This window comes from Ascaphus truei, chromosome 15 (genome assembly GCF_040206685.1).
Source record: "Ascaphus truei isolate aAscTru1 chromosome 15, aAscTru1.hap1, whole genome shotgun sequence".
Classification (NCBI taxonomy): domain Eukaryota; kingdom Metazoa; phylum Chordata; class Amphibia; order Anura; family Ascaphidae; genus Ascaphus; species Ascaphus truei.
This window is the reverse complement of record NC_134497.1, coordinates 15,500,009-15,520,385: the sequence shown is the minus strand read 5'-3', so window position 1 is coordinate 15,520,385 and position 20,377 is coordinate 15,500,009. Positions and strand designations below refer to the sequence as shown.

General features: G+C 48.9%; 1 protein-coding gene across 3 annotated transcripts in view; it reads right to left on the bottom strand.

Moving 5' to 3' along the window:
- The window catches only part of LOC142466586 (protein MTSS 1-like), a 140,381-nt gene extending 120,698 nt beyond the window's left edge, over positions 1-19,683 (bottom strand). For 2 of the 3 annotated variants that reach the window (XM_075571775.1, XM_075571778.1), the window contains exon 1: positions 19,406-19,683. In XM_075571775.1, the coding sequence (XP_075427890.1) occupies positions 19,406-19,477 (72 nt within the window). In that variant the 5' untranslated portion in view covers positions 19,478-19,683. Of the gene's footprint in view, positions 1-16,834; positions 16,877-19,405 lie in introns of those variants that run through there. The other variant, XM_075571776.1, reaches the window with a different exon arrangement.
- Positions 19,684-20,377: the final 694 nt, after the last annotated feature.

Here is a 20,377-nt window from a genome sequence, read left to right as displayed (position 1 = left end):
AGGCCGGTACAGGTGGTCCTCCCTTGCCGACGCCGCATAATGCAGTCCGCCGGACGCATTATCCGATGGTCACCGCCGCCGATTAACATGGGACCCGCAATCCGTCAGGTAACCGACGGCGGTTAGCGGGACGCATTCCGTCGGACAAACGAGGACCGTCTGCGTTTAAAGATTTGATTTTGATTTTTTGTCTCAACCGAATCGAAGCGCTTTGGAAAGTTACAATCAAAACCCGGCGTTCTGCATCTACAGGTGAATGCTGATACAGTCGAGACGCGCGCGTGCACGGCCGTGAGCGGTGGCGCGGCAGATCACAGCAAATACGTGGAAATGTATATTTTCGCGATGCTGCCAAGCCAATCACAGCACGGCCATCGCCGTGACGTCTATAGCCACGTCCCCTGCCGCGCACGCCACCGCTTACAACATATAAACGAAACGCGCGGGCCACGTGCATGTGCAACGCCCGCACGCGCACCAGATTACAGGCCTAAAGCGGCAATTATACGGGCAAGCACAATTTGCTTTTTTTTGTTATCAACTAAGAAAGACTGCATGTAAACAGTAACCTTGTGAGACGGCAATATGTCTAGCCTTCCATTTTGTTATTGAATTGTCCTCCGACTGCTCCGCTCATCTTTCACATTCTAAGATAAGGAGATTTCTCATGTAACTTCACTTCAGTGAATTCAAGCAGAAGGGAACTGGGAATACACTAAGTACACCCAATTCTATACTTCCACTGGCCTGTATCGTTCTGAAGCAATTGATCTTCGTTGAAGGTGTTTTTCCACTTTAAGGCAGCAGTCCAAGCGGCCATTTTGTTTTCGCCCCCTTTAATATGTACATCAATACAATCCACACACTGATCAGTAATTAGCTGCTCTTTAGACGCGGGACACGTCTGCTTGTGCGCCAACATTTCCTACACAACCTGGTGAAATAATCAGTTGGCAATGTTCAAATGAACAAAGTGTTCCAGTAACAAACAAAAAAAGCTGTGTGTGCTGTGCACGCGCATAGTAAGTGAAACTTCTTTGACTTTTGTCACAGAAATTGTATTTGTATTGGTGATGTTTTAATTAAAAATCAAAATACAATTTCATTGACAAAACGCAAATAAATTTGACTTAGAACATGCGTACACATCCCTTGTATTTGCACTAAGCGTGAATTCCTCTTGTGTGCGTGACTGTGTGTGTGCGTGTGACTGTGTGTGTGTGTGCGTGTGACTGTGTGACTGTGTGACTGTGTGACTGTGTGACTGTGTGTGTGTGACTGTGTGTGTGTGACTGTGTGACTGTGTGACTGTGTGCGTGTGACTGTGTGACTGTGTGTGTGTGTGCGTGTGACTGTGTGACTGTGTGTGTGTGTGCGTGTGACTGTGTGACTGTGTGTGTGTGTGCGTGTGACTGTGTGACTGTGTGTGTGTGTGCGTGTGACTGTGTGTGTGTGTGCGTGTGACTGTGTGACTGTGTGTGTGTGTGTGTGTGCGTGTGACTGTGTGACTGTGTGTGTGTGTGCGTGTGACTGTGACTGTGTGTGTGTGTGCGTGTGACTGTGACTGTGTGTGTGTGTGCGTGTGACTGTGTGACTGTGTGTGTGTGTGTGCGTGTGACTGTGTGACTGTGTGTGTGTGTGTGTGTGTGTGTGCGTGTGACTGTGTGACTGTGTGTGTGTGTGTGCGTGTGACTGTGTGACTGTGCGTGTGACTGTGTGACTGTGTGACTGTGCGTGTGACTGTGTGACTGTGTGACTGTGCGTGTGACTGTGTGACTGTGTGACTGTGCGTGTGACTGTGTGACTGTGTGACTGTGCGTGTGACTGTGTGACTGTGTGACTGTGCGTGTGACTGTGTGTGTGTGTGCGTGTGACTGTGTGACTGTGTGACTGTGTGACTGTGTGACTGTGTGACTGTGTGTGTGTGACTGTGTGTGTGTGACTGTGTGACTGTGTGACTGTGTGCGTGTGACTGTGTGACTGTGTGTGTGTGTGCGTGTGACTGTGTGACTGTGTGTGTGTGTGCGTGTGACTGTGTGACTGTGTGTGTGTGTGCGTGTGACTGTGTGACTGTGTGTGTGTTTGCGTGTGACTGTGTGACTGTGTGTGTGTGTGCGTGTGACTGTGTGACTGTGTGTGTGTGTGTGTGTGCGTGTGACTGTGTGACTGTGTGTGTGTGTGTGTGTGCGTGTGACTGTGTGACTGTGTGTGTGTGTGCGTGTGACTGTGACTGTGACTGTGTGTGTGTGTGCGTGTGACTGTGACTGTGTGTGTGTGTGCGTGTGACTGTGTGACTGTGTGTGTGTGTGTGCGTGTGACTGTGTGACAGTGTGTGTGTGTGTGTGTGTGTGTGTGTGCGTGTGACTGTGTGACTGTGTGTGTGTGTGTGCGTGTGACTGTGTGACTGTGTGACTGTGCGTGTGACTGTGTGACTGTGTGACTGTGCGTGTGACTGTGTGACTGTGTGACTGTGCGTGTGACTGTGTGACTGTGTGACTGTGCGTGTGACTGTGTGACTGTGTGACTGTGTGACTGTGTGACTGTGTGACTGTGTGACTGTGCGTGTGACTGTGCGACTGTGTGACTGTGCGTGTGACTGTGTGACTGTGTGACTGTGCGTGTGACTGTGTGACTGTGTGACTGTGCGTGTGACTGTGTGACTGTGTGACTGTGTGACTGTGTGACTGTGTGACCATGTGACCGTGTGACTGTGTGACTGTGCGTGTGACTGTGTGACTGTGTGACTGTGCGTGTGACTGTGTGACTGTGTGACTGTGTGACTGTGTGACTGTGCGTGTGACTGTGTGACTGTGCGTGTGACTGTGTGACTGTGTGACTGTGTGACTGTGCGTGTGACTGTGTGACTGTGTGACTGTGTGACTGTGCGTGTGACTGTGCGTGTGACTGTGCGTGTGACTGTGCGTGTGACTGTGCGTGTGACTGTGCGTGTGACTGTGCGTGTGACTGTGCGTGTGACTGTGTGACTGTGCGTGTGACTGTGTGACTGTGCGCGTGACAGTGCGTGTGCGCGTGACAGTGCGTGTGCGCGTGACAGTGCGTGTGCGCGTGACAGTGCGTGTGCGCGTGACAGTGCGTGTGCGCGTGACAGTGCGTGTGCGCGTGACAGTGCGTGTGCGCGTGACAGTGCGTGTGCGCGTGACAGTGCGCGTGACAGTGCGTGTGCGCGTGACAGTGCGTGTGCGCGTGACAGTGCGTGTGCGCGTGACAGTGCGTGTGCGCGTGACAGTGCGTGTGCGCGTGACAGTGCGTGTGCGCGTGACAGTGCGTGTGCGCGCGACAGTGCGTGTGCGCGCGACAGTGCGTGTGCGCGCGACAGTGCGTGTGCGCGCGACAGTGCGTGTGCGCGCGACAGTGCGTGTGCACGCGACAGTGCGTGTGCACGTGACAGTGCACGTGACAGTGCGTGTGTGCGCGACTGACTGTGTGCGCGACTGACTGTGTGCGCGACTGACTGTGTGCGCGACTGACTGTGTGCGCGACTGACTGTGTGCGCGACTGACTGTGTGCGCGACTGACTGTGTGCGCGACTGACTGTGTGCGCGACTGACTGTGTGTGTGTGCGTGTGTGCGTGACCATGTGCGTGTGTGTGTGACCGTGTGCGTGCGTGCGTGTGACCGTGTAACGTATGCGCAGCCCCCCTGCACCTCACACATCCCCCTAACCTATTCACAGTCATTGTGTGTGTGTATGTGTCAGTCAGTGTGTGTGTATGTGTGTCAGTCAGTGTGTGTGTATGTGTGTCAGTCAGTGTGTGTGTGTATGTGTGTCAGTCAGTGTGTGTGTGTGTGTGTATATATGTATGTGTGTGTGTCTGTCACTGTGTGTGTGTCTCTCTTTCTGTGTCCTGCCCCCTCTCTCCTGACTCCCCCCCCCCCCCTCAAAGGCAGGCAGAGCTGCGGACCCGCGGCGGCTCTGCCTGAGACTCTCCTCCTCCCCTCACACCCCCCCCCCTCACAGACAGGCAGAGCTGCGGACCCGCGGCGGCTCTGCCTGAGACTCTCCTCCTCCCCTCACCCCCCCCCCCTCACAGACAGGCAGAGCTGCGGACCCGCGGCGGCTCTGCCTGAGACTCTCCTCCCCCCCCCCCCCCCTCACAGACAGGCAGAGCTGCGGACCCGCGGCAGCTCTGCCTGAGACTCTCCTCCCCCCCCCTCCCTCACAGACAGGCAGAGCTGCGGACCCGCGGCGGCTCTGCCTGAGACTCTCCTCCCCCCTCACACCCCCCCCCCCCCTCACAGACAGGCAGAGCTGCGGACCCGCGGCGGCTCTGCCTGAGACTCTCCTCCCCCCCCCCCCCTCACAGACAGGCAGAGCTGCGGACCCGCGGCGGCTCTGCCTGAGACTCTCCTCCCCCCTCACACCCCCCCCCCCCTCACAGACAGGCAGAGCTGCGGACCCGCGGCGGCTCTGCCTGAGACTCTCCTCCCCCCCCCCCCCTCACAGACAGGCAGAGCTGCGGACCCGCGGCGGCTCTGCCTGAGTCTCTCCTCCCCCCCCCCCCCCCCTCACAGACAGGCAGAGCTGCGGACCCGCGGCGGCTCTGCCTGAGACTCTCCTCCTCCCCTCACACCCCCCCCCCCTCACAGACAGGCAGAGCTGCGGACCCGCGGCGGCTCTGCCTGAGACTCCTACTCCCCTCACAGACAGGCAGAGCTGCGGACCCGCGGCGGCTCTGCCTGAGTCTCTCCTCCCCCCCCCCCCCCCCGGCGAGACGCGGCCGCACCGGGCACCGGGCAGATACCTTAATAAAGCCCCCCCCCCTCCGGAAGTGCTGCGTGGGCAGAGGCAGTGTCGGCGGGGAAGGGGGGCAGCGCGTCAGCGGGAGCTGGCTTCGAGGGGAGCGCTGCAGCGATCCCCTTCTGATGGTGCTGTGGGGAACGCAGCTCACTCTACCCCCCCCCCCCCGTTCCATGCCTCGGCCGGGGGAGGTCAGCAGGAGTGGCGGCAATTAAATTTTGAGGGCTGCCGCCGCCGCATGTCAGCGGGTGGGGGGAGCAGAGCTCGTTAGGAGCTGCGGCGGCGGTTACCCTCCATGATCCCTGGGCTCCTCTCCTCGACCCCGGCGGCGCTCAGTTAGCGGGACGCAGGAAAGCGGAGGTAGGGAGGAGAGAGGCTGCGCGGCATGGCAGCGGCCGTTAGGAGCGGCGGCTATCGCCGCCGCATATGTCACGGTGTGTGGGGGGTGTGGGGCTCGGGGGGGGGGGTGATTAGGAGTGGCGCCGGCGGCTATCGCCGCCGCCGCATCTGATTTGTGGAGCGGGTGTGATGTCAGTGTTGGGGTCGGGCTGAGCCAGAACACAGCCCGGCCTCAACTGCCAGCACTGACGTCACATCCGTTTCATTTCTGTCTCCACAATTCTTTTTTGCCCCATCACGAATGAGGTACCACTAAGGAAGTTTCACTTCAAAAACTTTTTAAAAAAAAGTGATTATTGCATGTATTATGCATTTAAAGGTGCGATTCCCCCTTGACAGGTTATTTTAGTTTTAATAAGATATTTTGCTACAGAACATTTGGACCGGTAATCACTAATGGGTATTGCAGATAAATCCTGCATTCAAGTCGCGGGCAGGTAATGCAAGAATACGGTGCAATCCCTGCGGTGCAATGACCCTGCTCCGGCAATCTCACCGTTTGCACACGTGGATTTATGTAAAAAAAAAAAAAACTGTGTTATCTTGTTTTTGACATCAGAAATTACAGGCCATGCGGGAGAGAAGAGAAGGCCAGCAGGAACTCTACTACTTCCATGTCAGCAACAAGAATATGTGGGGCTGGTCTAAATATAGTAAAGGGTTCCCTGTAATTTTCAGGTCATTTTAAAATTGTGCCAAATGGAGAATTTACAATGCATCTGATCTCAGACGCGCTATTAGAGAGGGTTGGGGTTCCTTACAATGCATCAGACGCGCTATTAGAGAGGGTTGGGGTTCCTTACAATGCATCTGATCTCAGACACGCTATTAGAGAGGGTTGGGGTTCCATACAATGCATCTGATCTCAGACGCGCTATTAGAGAGGGTTGGGGTTCCTTACAATGCATCTGATGTGAGACGCGCTATTAGAGAGGGTTGGGGTTCCATACAATGCATCTGATCTCAGACACGCTATTAGAGAGGGTTGGGGTTCCATACAATGCATCTGATCTCAGACACGCTATTAGAGAGGGTTGGGGCTCCTTACAATGCATCTGATCTCCGACATGCTATTAGAGAGGGTTGGGATTCCTTACAATGCATCTGATCTCCGACACGCCGTTAGAGAGGTTTGGGGGTTCCTCAGAATTTTACATAGGGATCCTTAACCAAAAAAAAAAAATGGAAACCACTGTTATGAACCCTTATCAGATAGCCAATAAAGGATAAGAATAAGTAAGACTAGGCTTTGTCCGTGCAAACTCTTGTTGAACACACACTGAAAATAGGCAAAAAGGGAGAAGACAGAGAAAAAGAAAAGGCTCAGCTCATAATACATGTATAATACTTATAGGTGTGCGATTTGGGCAACAAAAAAGGTATCAATAACCCAGATGTAACTAACCTCTTTATACACACACGTCACTGCCTTAAAAAAACACGGTCAGTTTATATGCATATTAGGTGCATTCACCTGTATGCAAATATATAGGTCATTCCTGAATCCAGGTAAGCTGGTCCCCAGAGAGCGGCTTGAGAATCCGTCTGAATTGTAGCTAGAATTAGATCGCAAATATGCACATTAAAATAACTCTTTAAATATAGGCAATTACAAGAAAAGAGAAAGCCCATGTGACATATAGGGCCGCTGGAGTGCCAGACGATGACACGGTATCTACATCATGGGGCATGCAAAGGGTTAAGTCATCATCTCAGTGCTAAGGAAGCTTTAAGCCACACTCATATTTTTTTTTATATATTCTCAAAGAATGGTTACGTTATCTTGGAGATGATTGTGAGCAATGCAAACTCAGACTTGGGAGTGCTTTTATTTACCTGCAAGTTAATTATCCGCCACCCCGCGCATTCAATACACAGAGAAGTGGGGTAATACACAAGTGTTTGCAAATATTGAACAAACAAAAACAAATGCGATGCACAGCAATGAAAGCCAGGGCTAGATTGCATGTAGAATAAAAAAGATTTATACAAAAGCGATTAAGTAAAAAAAGGGAACAAGTCCCAACGCATTTCGCGCCCAGCTTTGTCAAATATATGGTTCACATACATACATATGGTTCACATACTCTATATGGTTCCCATATGGTGCACATAACATTGCACAATGAATTAGAAAGTGGCTGTACGGCCCACGTCTTCCTTTACCCATTGCTTTTTTTTTAGGATCCGATAACCGTATTATTGGTGCGGCGCCAACAATATTGCCAAAGGAATTCTTGCCCGCTTTCAAAACGGGTTTAGCAAATAAAAACGCCACGTGCGAGTATTCACGTCTGCAACCCTGCCTTTCGCCATTAACTCTTAGCACACAATGCTTCCGCTGCCGCCAGGGATTCTGGGTAGTGTCATGCAAATGAGCACACTGCGTCCCCTCTAGCTTTTTGTCCATTTTAAGATGAATCCCTATAAAACGTCTAGTAAACCTACTCCCAGACAGCGTGTTTACAAATACTCATACTTCATGTTTTTTAAAATCGCCGACATTTAACTAATTAAACCCTATCTTTGATGGTTTATATCCCATTTGAACTTGCTCCAGTGCAGCGCTCCACTTTTACATGTGATGGAATGTGTGGTTTAGTTTCATGGTGTCAAAATATGTGTTCCAACTATACAATGTCATTATGTCATCTGGGGGTAAGCCGTGCCCCTGGCAGGCCTGCGACGATGCCTTTGTCGCCAAGAATATATTTGTATTGAAGTTTACACAGCTGTCGCAAGCCAAAAGGACTTCTACTTTTATGGAGGAAAGAAAGCTACCATTTACTGGAAGTGTTAAATCAATTAGCCGCGCAAACCCACGTGTTACATATAGTAAAAAAAACTTCAATCACATGAAACAACCGCCGCCCCCCATCCCCAAAAAAACCTGTTTTAACTTGGTAAATAGATAGCAAAAATAAGTGTCAATTTGAATTGTATAATGTGAATGTCACGTCACTACAGGTTGTGATGAGACCTTTCAGTTCTGTGCCATATAAATTCATCTAGGTTGGTCCATGAAAAGCTATAAAAAAAAACCTGACCTGAACCCCTCGGAGATTATCAGTGGCCCCCTGACAACCCCCCCATTCCCAAGATATTTTTAGGATGTAGGGCTGATTTTGACAAGCAAACAAAAAAAAATCCAAATATGTGATGGTCTCTCCAAGCCTTAAACCAGCATCCACTCTGCACCCACCAGGCAAGAAAATAGTCGCCATATCCCCCAGTTCACGTTAAGTTTAAAAAAAAAAAAAACAATAACAAGAGAAGCATAGATTGTGGCTTTAAAGGGATCAACATGTGCTAATGGCAGCACCGTGTTTTAGGGATTCGGTGCACACAACTGGTGACTATTTAGCAAAATCTGCAGCCTGGAAGTATTTTTTTTTTTAAAGTTAGTTTGTAAACATGGTGAGCTGAGATTTAGGAGGGGGTATCACCTCCTCCGACTACTCCCTTGTGTCACGGTGTGTTCAACAAGAGTTTGCACAGGCAAAGCAAAACCTCTCTCCCGCTCATTCACAGGATCTCTGATCGGGGTGGCTTAAAAATAGAGTAACAACCTTCGGCTGCGGCCATGGTGATCACGAGGGCGCGCACTGCGCGATCACATAGGTGTGCCTCTATAAGGCAGTCTATAGAGCGCGCTAACGTGCGCGGAGGCGCGCGATTCAGGAGGAAACAGAAAAATCGGTTTTCACGGGCGCACCGGCTCCGTGACGTCACGGCTGCCCCCTCCCCCCCCCCCCCCCCGACACGCCTCTCTGTCTCCTCTGCATGCAGGACACAGATCTCTCCTGCTGCAGGCGGCGGGGAAGCCGAGTGAACGCTTGCGCCCTCTCCAGCGCTCACCATGGCCGCAGCCTTACTGACGATCGTGCAGCGGCACAACTTCCAAATTAACATAAGTCAAATGTTTGTTTTCAGTGGATTAAAAGGAAGATTATTATTATTATTATTAATAAACTATTTCATATAGTGCTTTTCTCCCAATGGGACACACAGCGCGGCACAATCGTAATGGTACATTTGGCTGCAGCCGTTTAGCCGCAGGGGGACCCTATGCAGCTGCTCCACCACCGGCCTATTCTACAAGGTGGTCAGTTTTAGGGCAGGGGGTTATCTTTAGGGGTTGTAGCGGTTAGGGGGTAAGGTGTTTAGGATAGGGGGTAAGGTTTTTAGGATAGGGGATAACAGCGTTGGCCATAGGGGATTAGGGCTAATGTTAGGGACTTACCTTAGCGGTGAAGTAGCCGGGGGCTCGGTGTCCCGGAGGCGAGGTGAGCAGCAGCTAAAAGCCGGCGTTTTTTTGGTTGCGGAGAAACGGCTGTGGCAAAATGGGCTAGACCGTGCAATAAAGCTACGCCTTTCCAAGACCAATACGTGTGTAAAACTTGCAACTACATCGTGTAAAACAGGGGAGCGCAAACTTTTTTCCCTGCGCCCCCCTGCCGGCTGTCCCCTCACTCCCGCGCCCCCCTCCCAACCCCAACTTACCCGCGCTCCGGCGTAATGACGTCACGTTGCCATAGCAACGCGACGTCACATGACCTCGCAGCGTCATTTTGACGCCGCGTTGCCATGGCGACACAGGGAGGAAGCCGCCGGAGCCACGGTAAGTTAGGTTTACAGAGGCCCTGCAGCTCCCCCGGCACTTAATTCAAGTGCCTTCGGGAAGCGCGCGGGGCCTCTGTAAACCCCGCGCCCCCCGTCGGCAGTGTCGCGCCCCCCCTAGCGGTCGCGCCCCACAGTTTGCGCACCGCTGGTGTAGAACATGCAGTCAGGGCTCCATTGTGAATATTTTGATATAATGGGTCGTTAGGCCCTTTTTTTTTTTGCCATTTCCACCTGACGAGCCCTTCGCCTATCCACAGAGGGTAACTGCCTTAATTCCAGGCAGGAGCAACGATGCCATGGAATCTGGGAATGCCCTGTGACATCTCTACCACACCCCAAGTGCTTACGCCACCATTTTGTTCAGCAGCATTGGGGAACGCAGTGTTCTTGTAAAAAAAAGGAATGGATTAAAAACCATGACTTGTAGGCATGTATCAGCGTGAAGTGTGAGGGATTAGACATCAGCTCTTAAACAGACAAAACCCTATCGTTTCGCCCTCATAAAATGTGTCGTTTGCTTAGAGACTTTCAGGATTCAGTCATCAAATATTGCTAAAGACAAAAGTCAACTAGATTTGCAAAGCTGCTTTGCGAGTGTTTTAACTAAACTAGACATTACAAGACTACTTCCAAAGGTCAACCATGAGCTACGTTTTGTGTGTTGATGGTAAAGCCAAAATCGCACTCTTCAGCGCAAAATCAGACACCTTCAAAAACACTGGTATTGTCTGGTCAGATTCTTATCACCAATTACTGGAGAGGGTACTGGTTCTGAAAGTTGCAACCCATCGGACCGCCTGTTGCATGCAACACAATCTAATTAAATCTGTCCTTCCTTTGGAAAGATTTGCTCTTGTACAACCTGTGATAGCATTTGATTTTTATCCATTTTAGCAGTTACATTTAAAAAAAAAAAAAAAACACACACAACATGGGCAAACTGATATTAATCACACCATTAAAACAAGGCACAAGCCTGTAAAACATGTACACGTTCGTTATATGATATTCTGTACAGTATTTATGCTAGTTTGTAACTATAGTTAGCCAAACATTAGGAGAGTTTCACCATCTTCGGTGCCAGCGACGTCACGGAGCTCGTTCGCCCTCATTGGGCAAACCGCTCACGTGACCGGCCCCATCGCGCGAGAGATCAGTTTTGACTGATTTCAAGCGCATCACGCGCCCCCCTCCCGCTTCCGTGCGCACGCTGTATAGGCGCGATTACTGCCTGTAGGCAGTCTGATCGCTCAGCATGCGGACGCGCGGTCTGCCCCTGTATGGACGCAGCCTCAATCATGTCCCTCATGACTGCGCACAGCACAGGCGCCAGGGTGGAAATGTTATGCTCCCAGGATTTTTCCAGCCCTGGGTTATTGTATGAAGATCGCCTGTCCCCCAGTTAACCATTGAGTGCCAGGCGGGCATACAACGCACTACCAAGCCATGTATTGCTGGGCACTCTGGCACTGAAGAGATTAAGGCTACATAAAGAGCTAGGGGGTGTTATTATAAACAAACATGCTGTAGATGTATGTATATACATGCATAGATCCATATACATACACACAAACACATGTTGTTGGTACTCGCCCACAACACTTACAATCTACTTTTTGTTCCCTGCTAAAATGACATGCCCAAAGAGAGAGAACAGCTTCCCATCTGGTTCACCCACTTCAAAAGACAGTGGGTGTCACCGCTAGACTGCACCCTCTACAAATAGGATGCATTAAATGATGTGACTGGTTCTCACTTCTCTCTTTTTGCCCAGAGGTATTGCTGCGTGTCAAATGCTGAAAACCCGATAAACATGTTTTTTTTGGAACAGGGCGATGGGGGGGGGGGGGGGGGGGGGAGGGAAGGTTGTGACATCTGATGCAGGCACAGGCAGAAAAAGTTAACATGTGAGGTGTCTCCAGATGCACTCCCTGGGGCTCAGCAGGGTTTCAAGAACTTTTTAAAGATATACAAAGTAAAGCTGTCATCCTCAGTGAAGACAAAGCAGCTCATTTCAAGAGGAACCCTCACCCTGAGCTTATTTGGTCTCCCTAGAAACTTATTAAACACACTTAATACATTAACTCTGCAGATTAGATAGGTTCATTAGCATGAAGGTATTTGCTACAAACCTTGAGTTTTACCTGCCCATAAATCAGCCTTATCTCGTCTGGCCAATAGCTTTATTTTCTTATGATCCTCCTTGAGCTGTTGCCCCATTAACCTGTGCAAGGCCAGAGATTCCCACAGATTACAGGGGAGCATGACGACATCTAACCCATCAGGCCACTGACCCATGTAACTGAGCAAAGGTCAGCCTGTGTTTGAATTTGTGGGATGATTGGTTTCCCTAATTTTCCGAGCATAACTACCTTTTTACCATCTGAACTATGAGGTTTTTCGGGCTCAGATGCACTTCTAGGAAACTGGGAGCTCTGAATGCCGAGGGTTCCCCCGACCCCCCCTCCCCCCCCCCCCACCCACCCCTATATAAACTTGTATTGTTTGTAGTCCTGAAGAAGGGACCGACCGAGTGGTCCTGAAATCTTGCACCCTTGTTAAATAAATCACATGGCCAATGCAGGTATCACTTCTACCCTATTTTTGTGCTTTTGTATTGTCCTGGGAGCACAATGGTGAATGTGTATCTATGGTGCAGAGAAAGCCTTCTACGTGAGGAGTGGCTCAGTGAGTAAAAGACACTGACTGGCACGGAGCTTGAAGCCGGGGAACCTGGCTCGATTCCCGGTGTTGGCTCCTTGTGACCTTGGGCAAGTCACTTTATCTCCCTGTGCCTCAGTCACAAAAAACATAGATTGTAAGCTCCAGGGACCTGAGCATGCAAAATGTCTCTGTAAAGTGCTACGTAAAACTAGCAGCGCTATACAAAAACATGCTATTATTATTATATAAATTTGCCCCTACGGTATATGTATAAAACGCTTACAGCTGGCGCTGATCTCTGGATCACACATGTTCAGACCAGGATTTAATTGATGCAAATCATAAATGACTATTTATTAAACGCAGACTTTGATACACCTCATATCAACAAATCATCCCTTACCTACTCCAAAAACCACGCCTCAAAATTGTTAACCGATGCAAGCAATGGAAAATTGGCATAAAATACCTTGATACGTCAGCAAACCTTTTAACTCTCCCTCATTCTCGTATTGCGAGTGATCATATGAACGCAGCATTAAATACAATCACCCTCTTAAAAACATGAACTGCCCTTTGTCGCCTTGAATGGGATCCCCTGCTCCCACGGACTTCAAAGGGATCACCTTCTTATATACACCAACTTGACCCCACAACCTTTAATGGGATCACAGACTTTCTTTTGCCTTTTTTCTTCACTGCAGGGAGCAGTTTCCTCTCCCGGCGTAAAACCTTGATTAAACCAGATGCCGGCGGGCGGCAGCGCCAGCTGGTGACGTCACTCACACGCTGCCGCCGAGCGGCATCTGATCATGCGGGAGAGAGGTGAGAAGCAGAGGAGACAGGGAGGCGTGGCCGTTTCGCCCTCATTGGCTGAACCGCTCCTCTCCAGTCTGCCGCCCTGTAGGTCCAGGCGACGCGCACATCGCTGACGGTATGTTCAGCTACATAGGATTTCTGCAGTTTGCGCCATTGCAGTTTTTGGCAGAATCACGGCCTTAGGCTGCTATTATAGTGCGCATGACGCAAACAAAATGTAGTACCTCCATCAGGCCGGCCATAGTGCGCGTTTCAGGAAGCGCGACGGCACAGAATTGTGAATAGACAAAATTGTGTTTTTTCGTGCCGCGTCACGTGAGTGCTTCAGCCAATGAGGGCGAACCGGCCTGGTGACGTCAGAGCCACTCCTCCCCATCAGAGTGCACGGATCGCACAGGCGCACGACTGCTTGCGCTCCGACGCTCACGTGCACTATAATCGCGGCCTTAGGGTCAGGGTGTAGGAGTAGGCTCACAGGCGTTTTTAAACGCACCTTGCCGAGCACGTTCACAGCGCACTGGGCACTACTGTTTTCGCTGTGGGATGTTACTGCAAGAGTGTTGGAACCTCTAATTCGCCTCGGGAGGAACACCTCTCCCAGACGGGGACCGTCAGAGAGCCATTCGCCTAAAGACGGACCCTCAGGAGCGAGGTGCATGGAGTGGCATCGAGCACTTATTGATGCACTCTTCCTGGCCTTCTGGCAGAAGAGTCCTACAGCTGCACCTGTGCACAGCTCAAAGTATGTGACCCTGTTGCACAGACCTAGGGGAACACACACACACACACAAAGATTTCGATAGGAAGTTTGAGTCTCTTAAACATTGGCAAAAGCTTTAATAAATCTCTATATTAAAGCAGAATACCCCTCCACAGAAGCCTATAAGAGTGTAACCCATATAACGCTGGTATCTTGCCCATTTGAGCATGTCCTGCTCCAAATTTTGTTTTACAAAATAAATAAATGTCGCGTAATAAATCCGAATTTTCAGAATCTCTAGCACCTACCATAGTAGCCTATAGCCTGCTCTGGGAGACTTGCATTTTAACCACCGGAGAACTTCATATTTCAAGCGCTTAAAGTTTTTGCTAAACAAAACATCAGCTTTTATAAACAAACAGTTTTGGAAAGGGCAAGAAAATATCTCAAAATAAAAAATTGCCCCAACATTGGTGATCAGTGCGCGCTGTTGCTTTAAGTCCGGCTCACTTTAAAACCACGTGCCTGCCAGTGGGGAATGCAAAAGCAACTGCATGAGAGTGGCAGTGAGCGGGTAAGGTACAGCGTGAAAGATACATTATGACGAACATTCTTTGCCGGGTTTATGTGAAAAATGTGTTCAAATCAATATATCTTCCTTGTTCTATTCATTTTCCCAACACACGTGGCCAACTTTGACAAATTGGATGCTACATTAAGCTGGTTTCAAAAATGTTAAAGGTCTTAGGGGCCAGCTACAATTTTTAGGAGCCAGTTTTTCCTGAACGCCTGGCACGCGGACAGTCTCTCCACTCCCCATCCCAACTTTGGCTCCTGTCGGAGGCTCTGTATGTCAGAGGGTGTGTGTTAGCGTGTATCTGTGACACACTCAAGCACACGGGCACTCCTTCCCACATGTAGAGCAAAAGGTGGGTACAGTGCTGGAGCTTTCCATCTCGCCTCCCCCCCCCCCCCCAGCCGTTGTGCGCCTCTGACGCCAGCGCTGCGGTCCCCACTCCCCGCACACTAAGCGGCGCAGATCTAAAAAGGTCAGTCACTGCCGACACCGGACACTGCTTTGATGTCGCGATAGTAAAGCGGGATTGGGTGCACGGTGACCGACAGAACACAGGCGCCAGGGATAACATTTTAGGCGACCGCCCGACAAATTTTCATCTATATCGATTCATCTGTAACAAAAATCAGGGGTGGAGAAAAAATCTATTTATAAAACTAAATAAAATGTAAGCATAGGAACCAGACCAGAGTTTTTAGGAGCCAGAACTGAGTAAAAAAATAAAAGGGGGGAGGAGAAGCCGTCACTGTCACAGCATCCCCCTCCCTGTCGACGACTCTGTGCGTGTCATAGATATGTGCACACGAAACACTGACAGACATACGCACACACGCGCGCTAAGCTGCACTTTGGAGCGGGGGTGGGCATAGTCACGGAACACCCCCCCCACCCCCCCCCCCCCCGCCACCTTCTCACACTCTTCTCTCTGCCAGACATAGCGGTGCAGTGCTGACTGAACTGTCTGTCACCGCCGCTACAGCATAACCAATCTTGCTTAAAGCAGGATAGGTTTGGCTGTTACCGGACGCAGCGGTGATTGACAGGTTAGTCAGCACTGCAACTTGGACACCAGCAGAGAATTCTTAGGCACTCTGGATTTTTCCCAGTATATACATACATACACACTGTAAGTAACCCAGTAACACATTGGCTACAGACTGACTTATTTAAAATTCAGGAGTACCCATACTTTTCATCTTAAAACATATATAGTACAATTAAAACCTATACAGTACAATTAAAACTAGAAACATATTTTCCATCACAAAACGTCTATACCTTTTTTCTTTTTCTTCTTTGAAAAGGAAATGATTCATTTTATCCAGATGGCTCTTGATTCACCATCATGGCATAAATATCACAAAGATTAGAGATAGAGATATATAAATGCTTTGTTCTATGGTGTTAAAAGTGTCTACCACCTTGTAGTGCAACCATACAGCTTCTTTTTACGCTGCTGATCAATGAATATTATTTCTAGTAGCAACACAGGGTTACGCACAATTAATAGACAGAAATGAAAACACAGATTGTTTATGCAATAGACTGAATAAAAACAGCAGACATATGTAGTCTGCAAATATAAACAGCAATGATGTGGACTGTGCTATGAAGATCTGATTTTTGTTGGTAAGAAGAAAATAAAGTGATGAAAAACACAGGTGAGCGATGTCCCCAAAAGATAATGTGATATCAAAACATGTCTTGCAAATCCAGACAGGGCACACACATCACCAACCCCTCATTGCCCGTTGTTATGAGATAGATATAGATATAAATAATCACTCTGCACCCCCATTGTACCACGCTGCCGAATATGTTGGCGATTTACAAAATAATAGTAACCCACCTTTCAACTGGCTCCTATGTTAAGGATAGCCCCCTTATTTGCACTTCCAAGCTTCTATGGGATCACCCTCCTTTCCCTCATTATTCTGCGCCTATAATCTACTATGGGATTCCCCTCTTGCACACATCAGCTACTACTATGGACTTCAATACAAAAATGCACTCTTATTTTTATTTATAAAAATGCTTTACCAGGAAGTAACAGTGAGAGTTACCTCTCGTTTTCAAGCATGTCCTGGGCACAGAGTTATGATGGCAAATACATGGGTACATTAGGTGAACAGAGATATACATTATATACAAGACACTGCATGCACAGATATATATATATATATACATATATATATATATGTATATGTTATATATTAAGACAGCGGTGCACAAACTGGGGGGCGCGCCGAGACTTTTGTTGAGGGGTGGGGGAGGGCGGGCGCGGCTCACTTACCTGGCTTCCATGTTCACTCGTCTCCATGACAACGCGGCGTCTAAAGACGTCATGTGACATGACCCCGCGTCGTCATTTGATACCCGTTGCCATGGAGATGCGGCATCAAATGACGCTGTTGGTCACATGACCCTGAGGTGTCATTTGATGCCGCAGGGGGGGCCACAACACGGGGCGAGCGCAGCAAGTTTGCGCACCCTTGTATTAAGACATCAACCTTTACACTAAATGTGTTGCCCTAAAGCGATTACCTCCCTTCACACACACTTATTATTATTATTATTACACACACATTATTATTATTACACACACACATTATTAACACAGACACCTATTATTATTATTAACACACACACACACACACACCTATTGTTATTATTAACACACACACACACACACCTATTGTTATTATTATTAACACACACACACACACCTATTGTTATTATTATTAACACACACACACCTATTGTTATTATTATTAACACACACACACCTATTATTATTATTATTAACACACACACACATTATTAACACAGACCTATTATTATTAACACACATTATTAATACACACACACCTATTATTATTAATACACACACCTATTATTATTATTAACACACACACACCTATTGTTATTATTAACACACACACACACACACACATTGTTATTATTATTAACACACACACACACACACCTATTATTATTATTAACACACACACACACACCTATTATTATTATTAACACACACACACACACACACACACACACACACCTATTATTATTATTATTAACACACACACCTATTATTATTATTATTAACACACACATACCTATTATTATTATTATTATTATTAACACACACACACACACCTATTATTATTATTATTAACACACACACACCTATTATTATTATTATTATTATTATTATTAACACACACACACCTATTATTATTATTATTAACACACACACCTATTGTTATTATTAACACACACACACACACATTGTTATTATTATTAACACACACACACACACCTATTATTATTATTAACACACACACACCTATTATTATTATTAACACACACACACACACACACACACACACACACACACACACACACACCTATTATTATTATTATTAACACACACACCTATTATTATTATTATTAACACACACATACCTATTATTATTATTATTATTAACACACACACACACCTATTATTATTATTATTAACACACACACACACACACCTATTATTATTATTATTATTATTATTAACACACACACACCTATTATTATTATTATTAACACACACACACCTATTATTATTATTATTATTATCACACACACACACCTATTATTATTATTATTAACACACACACCTATTATTATTATTATTATTATTATTATTATTAACACACTATTATTATTATTATTATTATTATTAACACACACGCACCTATTATTATTATTAACACACACAGCTATTATTATTATTAACACACACAGCTATTATTATTATTAACACACACAGATCTGATTATTATATCACACACACACACCTATTAACACAAACATCACACACCTATTATTAACACACACTTCTATTATTATTATGATCACTCACACACCTAATATTATTAACACACCCATTATTATTAACACACACACGTTGTGCACCACAACAGCACCCAGCACCCCCCCCCCCCCCAATAGACCACATTCAATCTGAAACTCTCACTCCCAGGTTGAATGCAGCAGTTAGAGATGGGGGGGTGCAGTTAGAGATGGGGGGATTGCAGTTAGAGATGGGGGGGATTGCAGTTAGAGATGGGGGGGATTGCAGTTAGAGATGGGGGGGATTGCAGTTAGAGATGGGGGGGGATTGCAGTTAGAGATGGGGGGGGTTGCAGTTAGAGATGGGGGGGGTTGCAGTTAGAGATGGGGGGGGTTGCAGTTAGAGATGGGGGGGGGGTTGCAGTTAGAGATGGGGGGGGTTGCAGTTAGACAGAGATGGGGGGGTTGCAGTTAGACAGAGATGGGGGGGTTGCAGTTAGAGATGGGGGGGATTGCAGTTAGACAGAGATGGGGGGGATTGCAGTTAGACAGAGATGGGGGGGATTGCAGTTAGACAGAGATGGGGGGATTGCAGTTAGACAGAGATGGGGGGATTGCAGTTAGACAGAGATGGGGGGATTGCAGTTAGACATAGATGGGGGGGTTGCAGTTAGACAGAGATGGGGGGGGTTGCAGTTAGACAGAGATGGGGGGGGTTGCAGTTAGACAGAGATGGGGGGGATTGCAGTTAGACAGAGATGGGGGGGTTGCAGTTAGACAGAGATGGGGGGGATTGCAGTTAGACAGAGATGGGGGGGGTTGCAGTTAGAGATGGAGGGGGGGGTTGCAGTTAGAGATGGAGGGGATTGCAGCTGACACAGGAGCCCCCATCTGGGGAAACCCTACTGCAAGCCTCCCCACTGTTTCCCTGCTAAGTTTCCCAGGGGCGCGCCTTGCACACAGCACCCCCACAGCTCCCACCTCCCCCAGCACATCACAAGTCCCCCCCACTCACCTTCATATCGCTCATCACCGTTTGGAAAAGCCCCCCGAGAGCGCTGCATTCCTTCTCCATCCCCGCATCCATGTTTAATCCTTCCCCTCCCCAGGACACAGCCCCCTCCCCACCCTCCTTTCTCTCCTCTCTCTCTGATGTCCAAGACCCCCCGATGTGACTAGCCTGGGGGGGGTGGGACAATAATAAAGGCGCAGAAACCCCGCGAGACACGCAAACTCCTCAGGCTGGAGCGGATCTCGTGCCGATGCAGAGCAATGGGGGGACTCGGGGAGGGGGCGGGGACTCAGGGAGGGGGCGTTGCCTGGCGTTACGCAACTGCGCAGGGGGGCCCCCTGCCGGCCACACACGTTGCCAAACGGAGACCAGGCGTAGCCCCGCCCACCTTACGTCAACGTGCCCACTGTTGTATGATAACTCCGCCCACTTTTACGCCGCTCCAAGCCCTGGTTTCGGATGTTGCCCCCGCCCACTGAGCCTACGTCACCCCAGCTCATTTGCATCGTAACTCCGCCCCCGGTCACGTCCAGCCACTGCCGGCTGCGCTGACGTCATTATACGCTCCGCCCCCTTCAAAGGAAGAGGGTTTTTTTTATTTTTTACCTATGAAGCAAGGCGGAGCTCAGGGATATGTGGGCGGGGCTAACACCTGTGACATTGGCACGCGGCCCCAGCCTGCCCTGCGGCCCTCTCTCAGGCTGATAATGGGGAGGGGAGGGGAGGGGAGGGGAGGGGAGGGGACGCTTCGAGCTGGAGCTAAAGCTGCAGTCCCACTATGGGCAGGTCCATACTGCCCGCGCAGAGGCGTCCGCATGGGGGGCGCCATCACATTGCGCCCATATACCGCGCTGCGCGGGAAATCAGTTGAAGCTGCTTTCTTGGCGCGACGGGCAGGTCACTTGAGTGGTTCGCCCCAATAGAGGCCCCGCACGGCGCGTCTACCATGGACAGAAAACACACCCGCTTCACGCG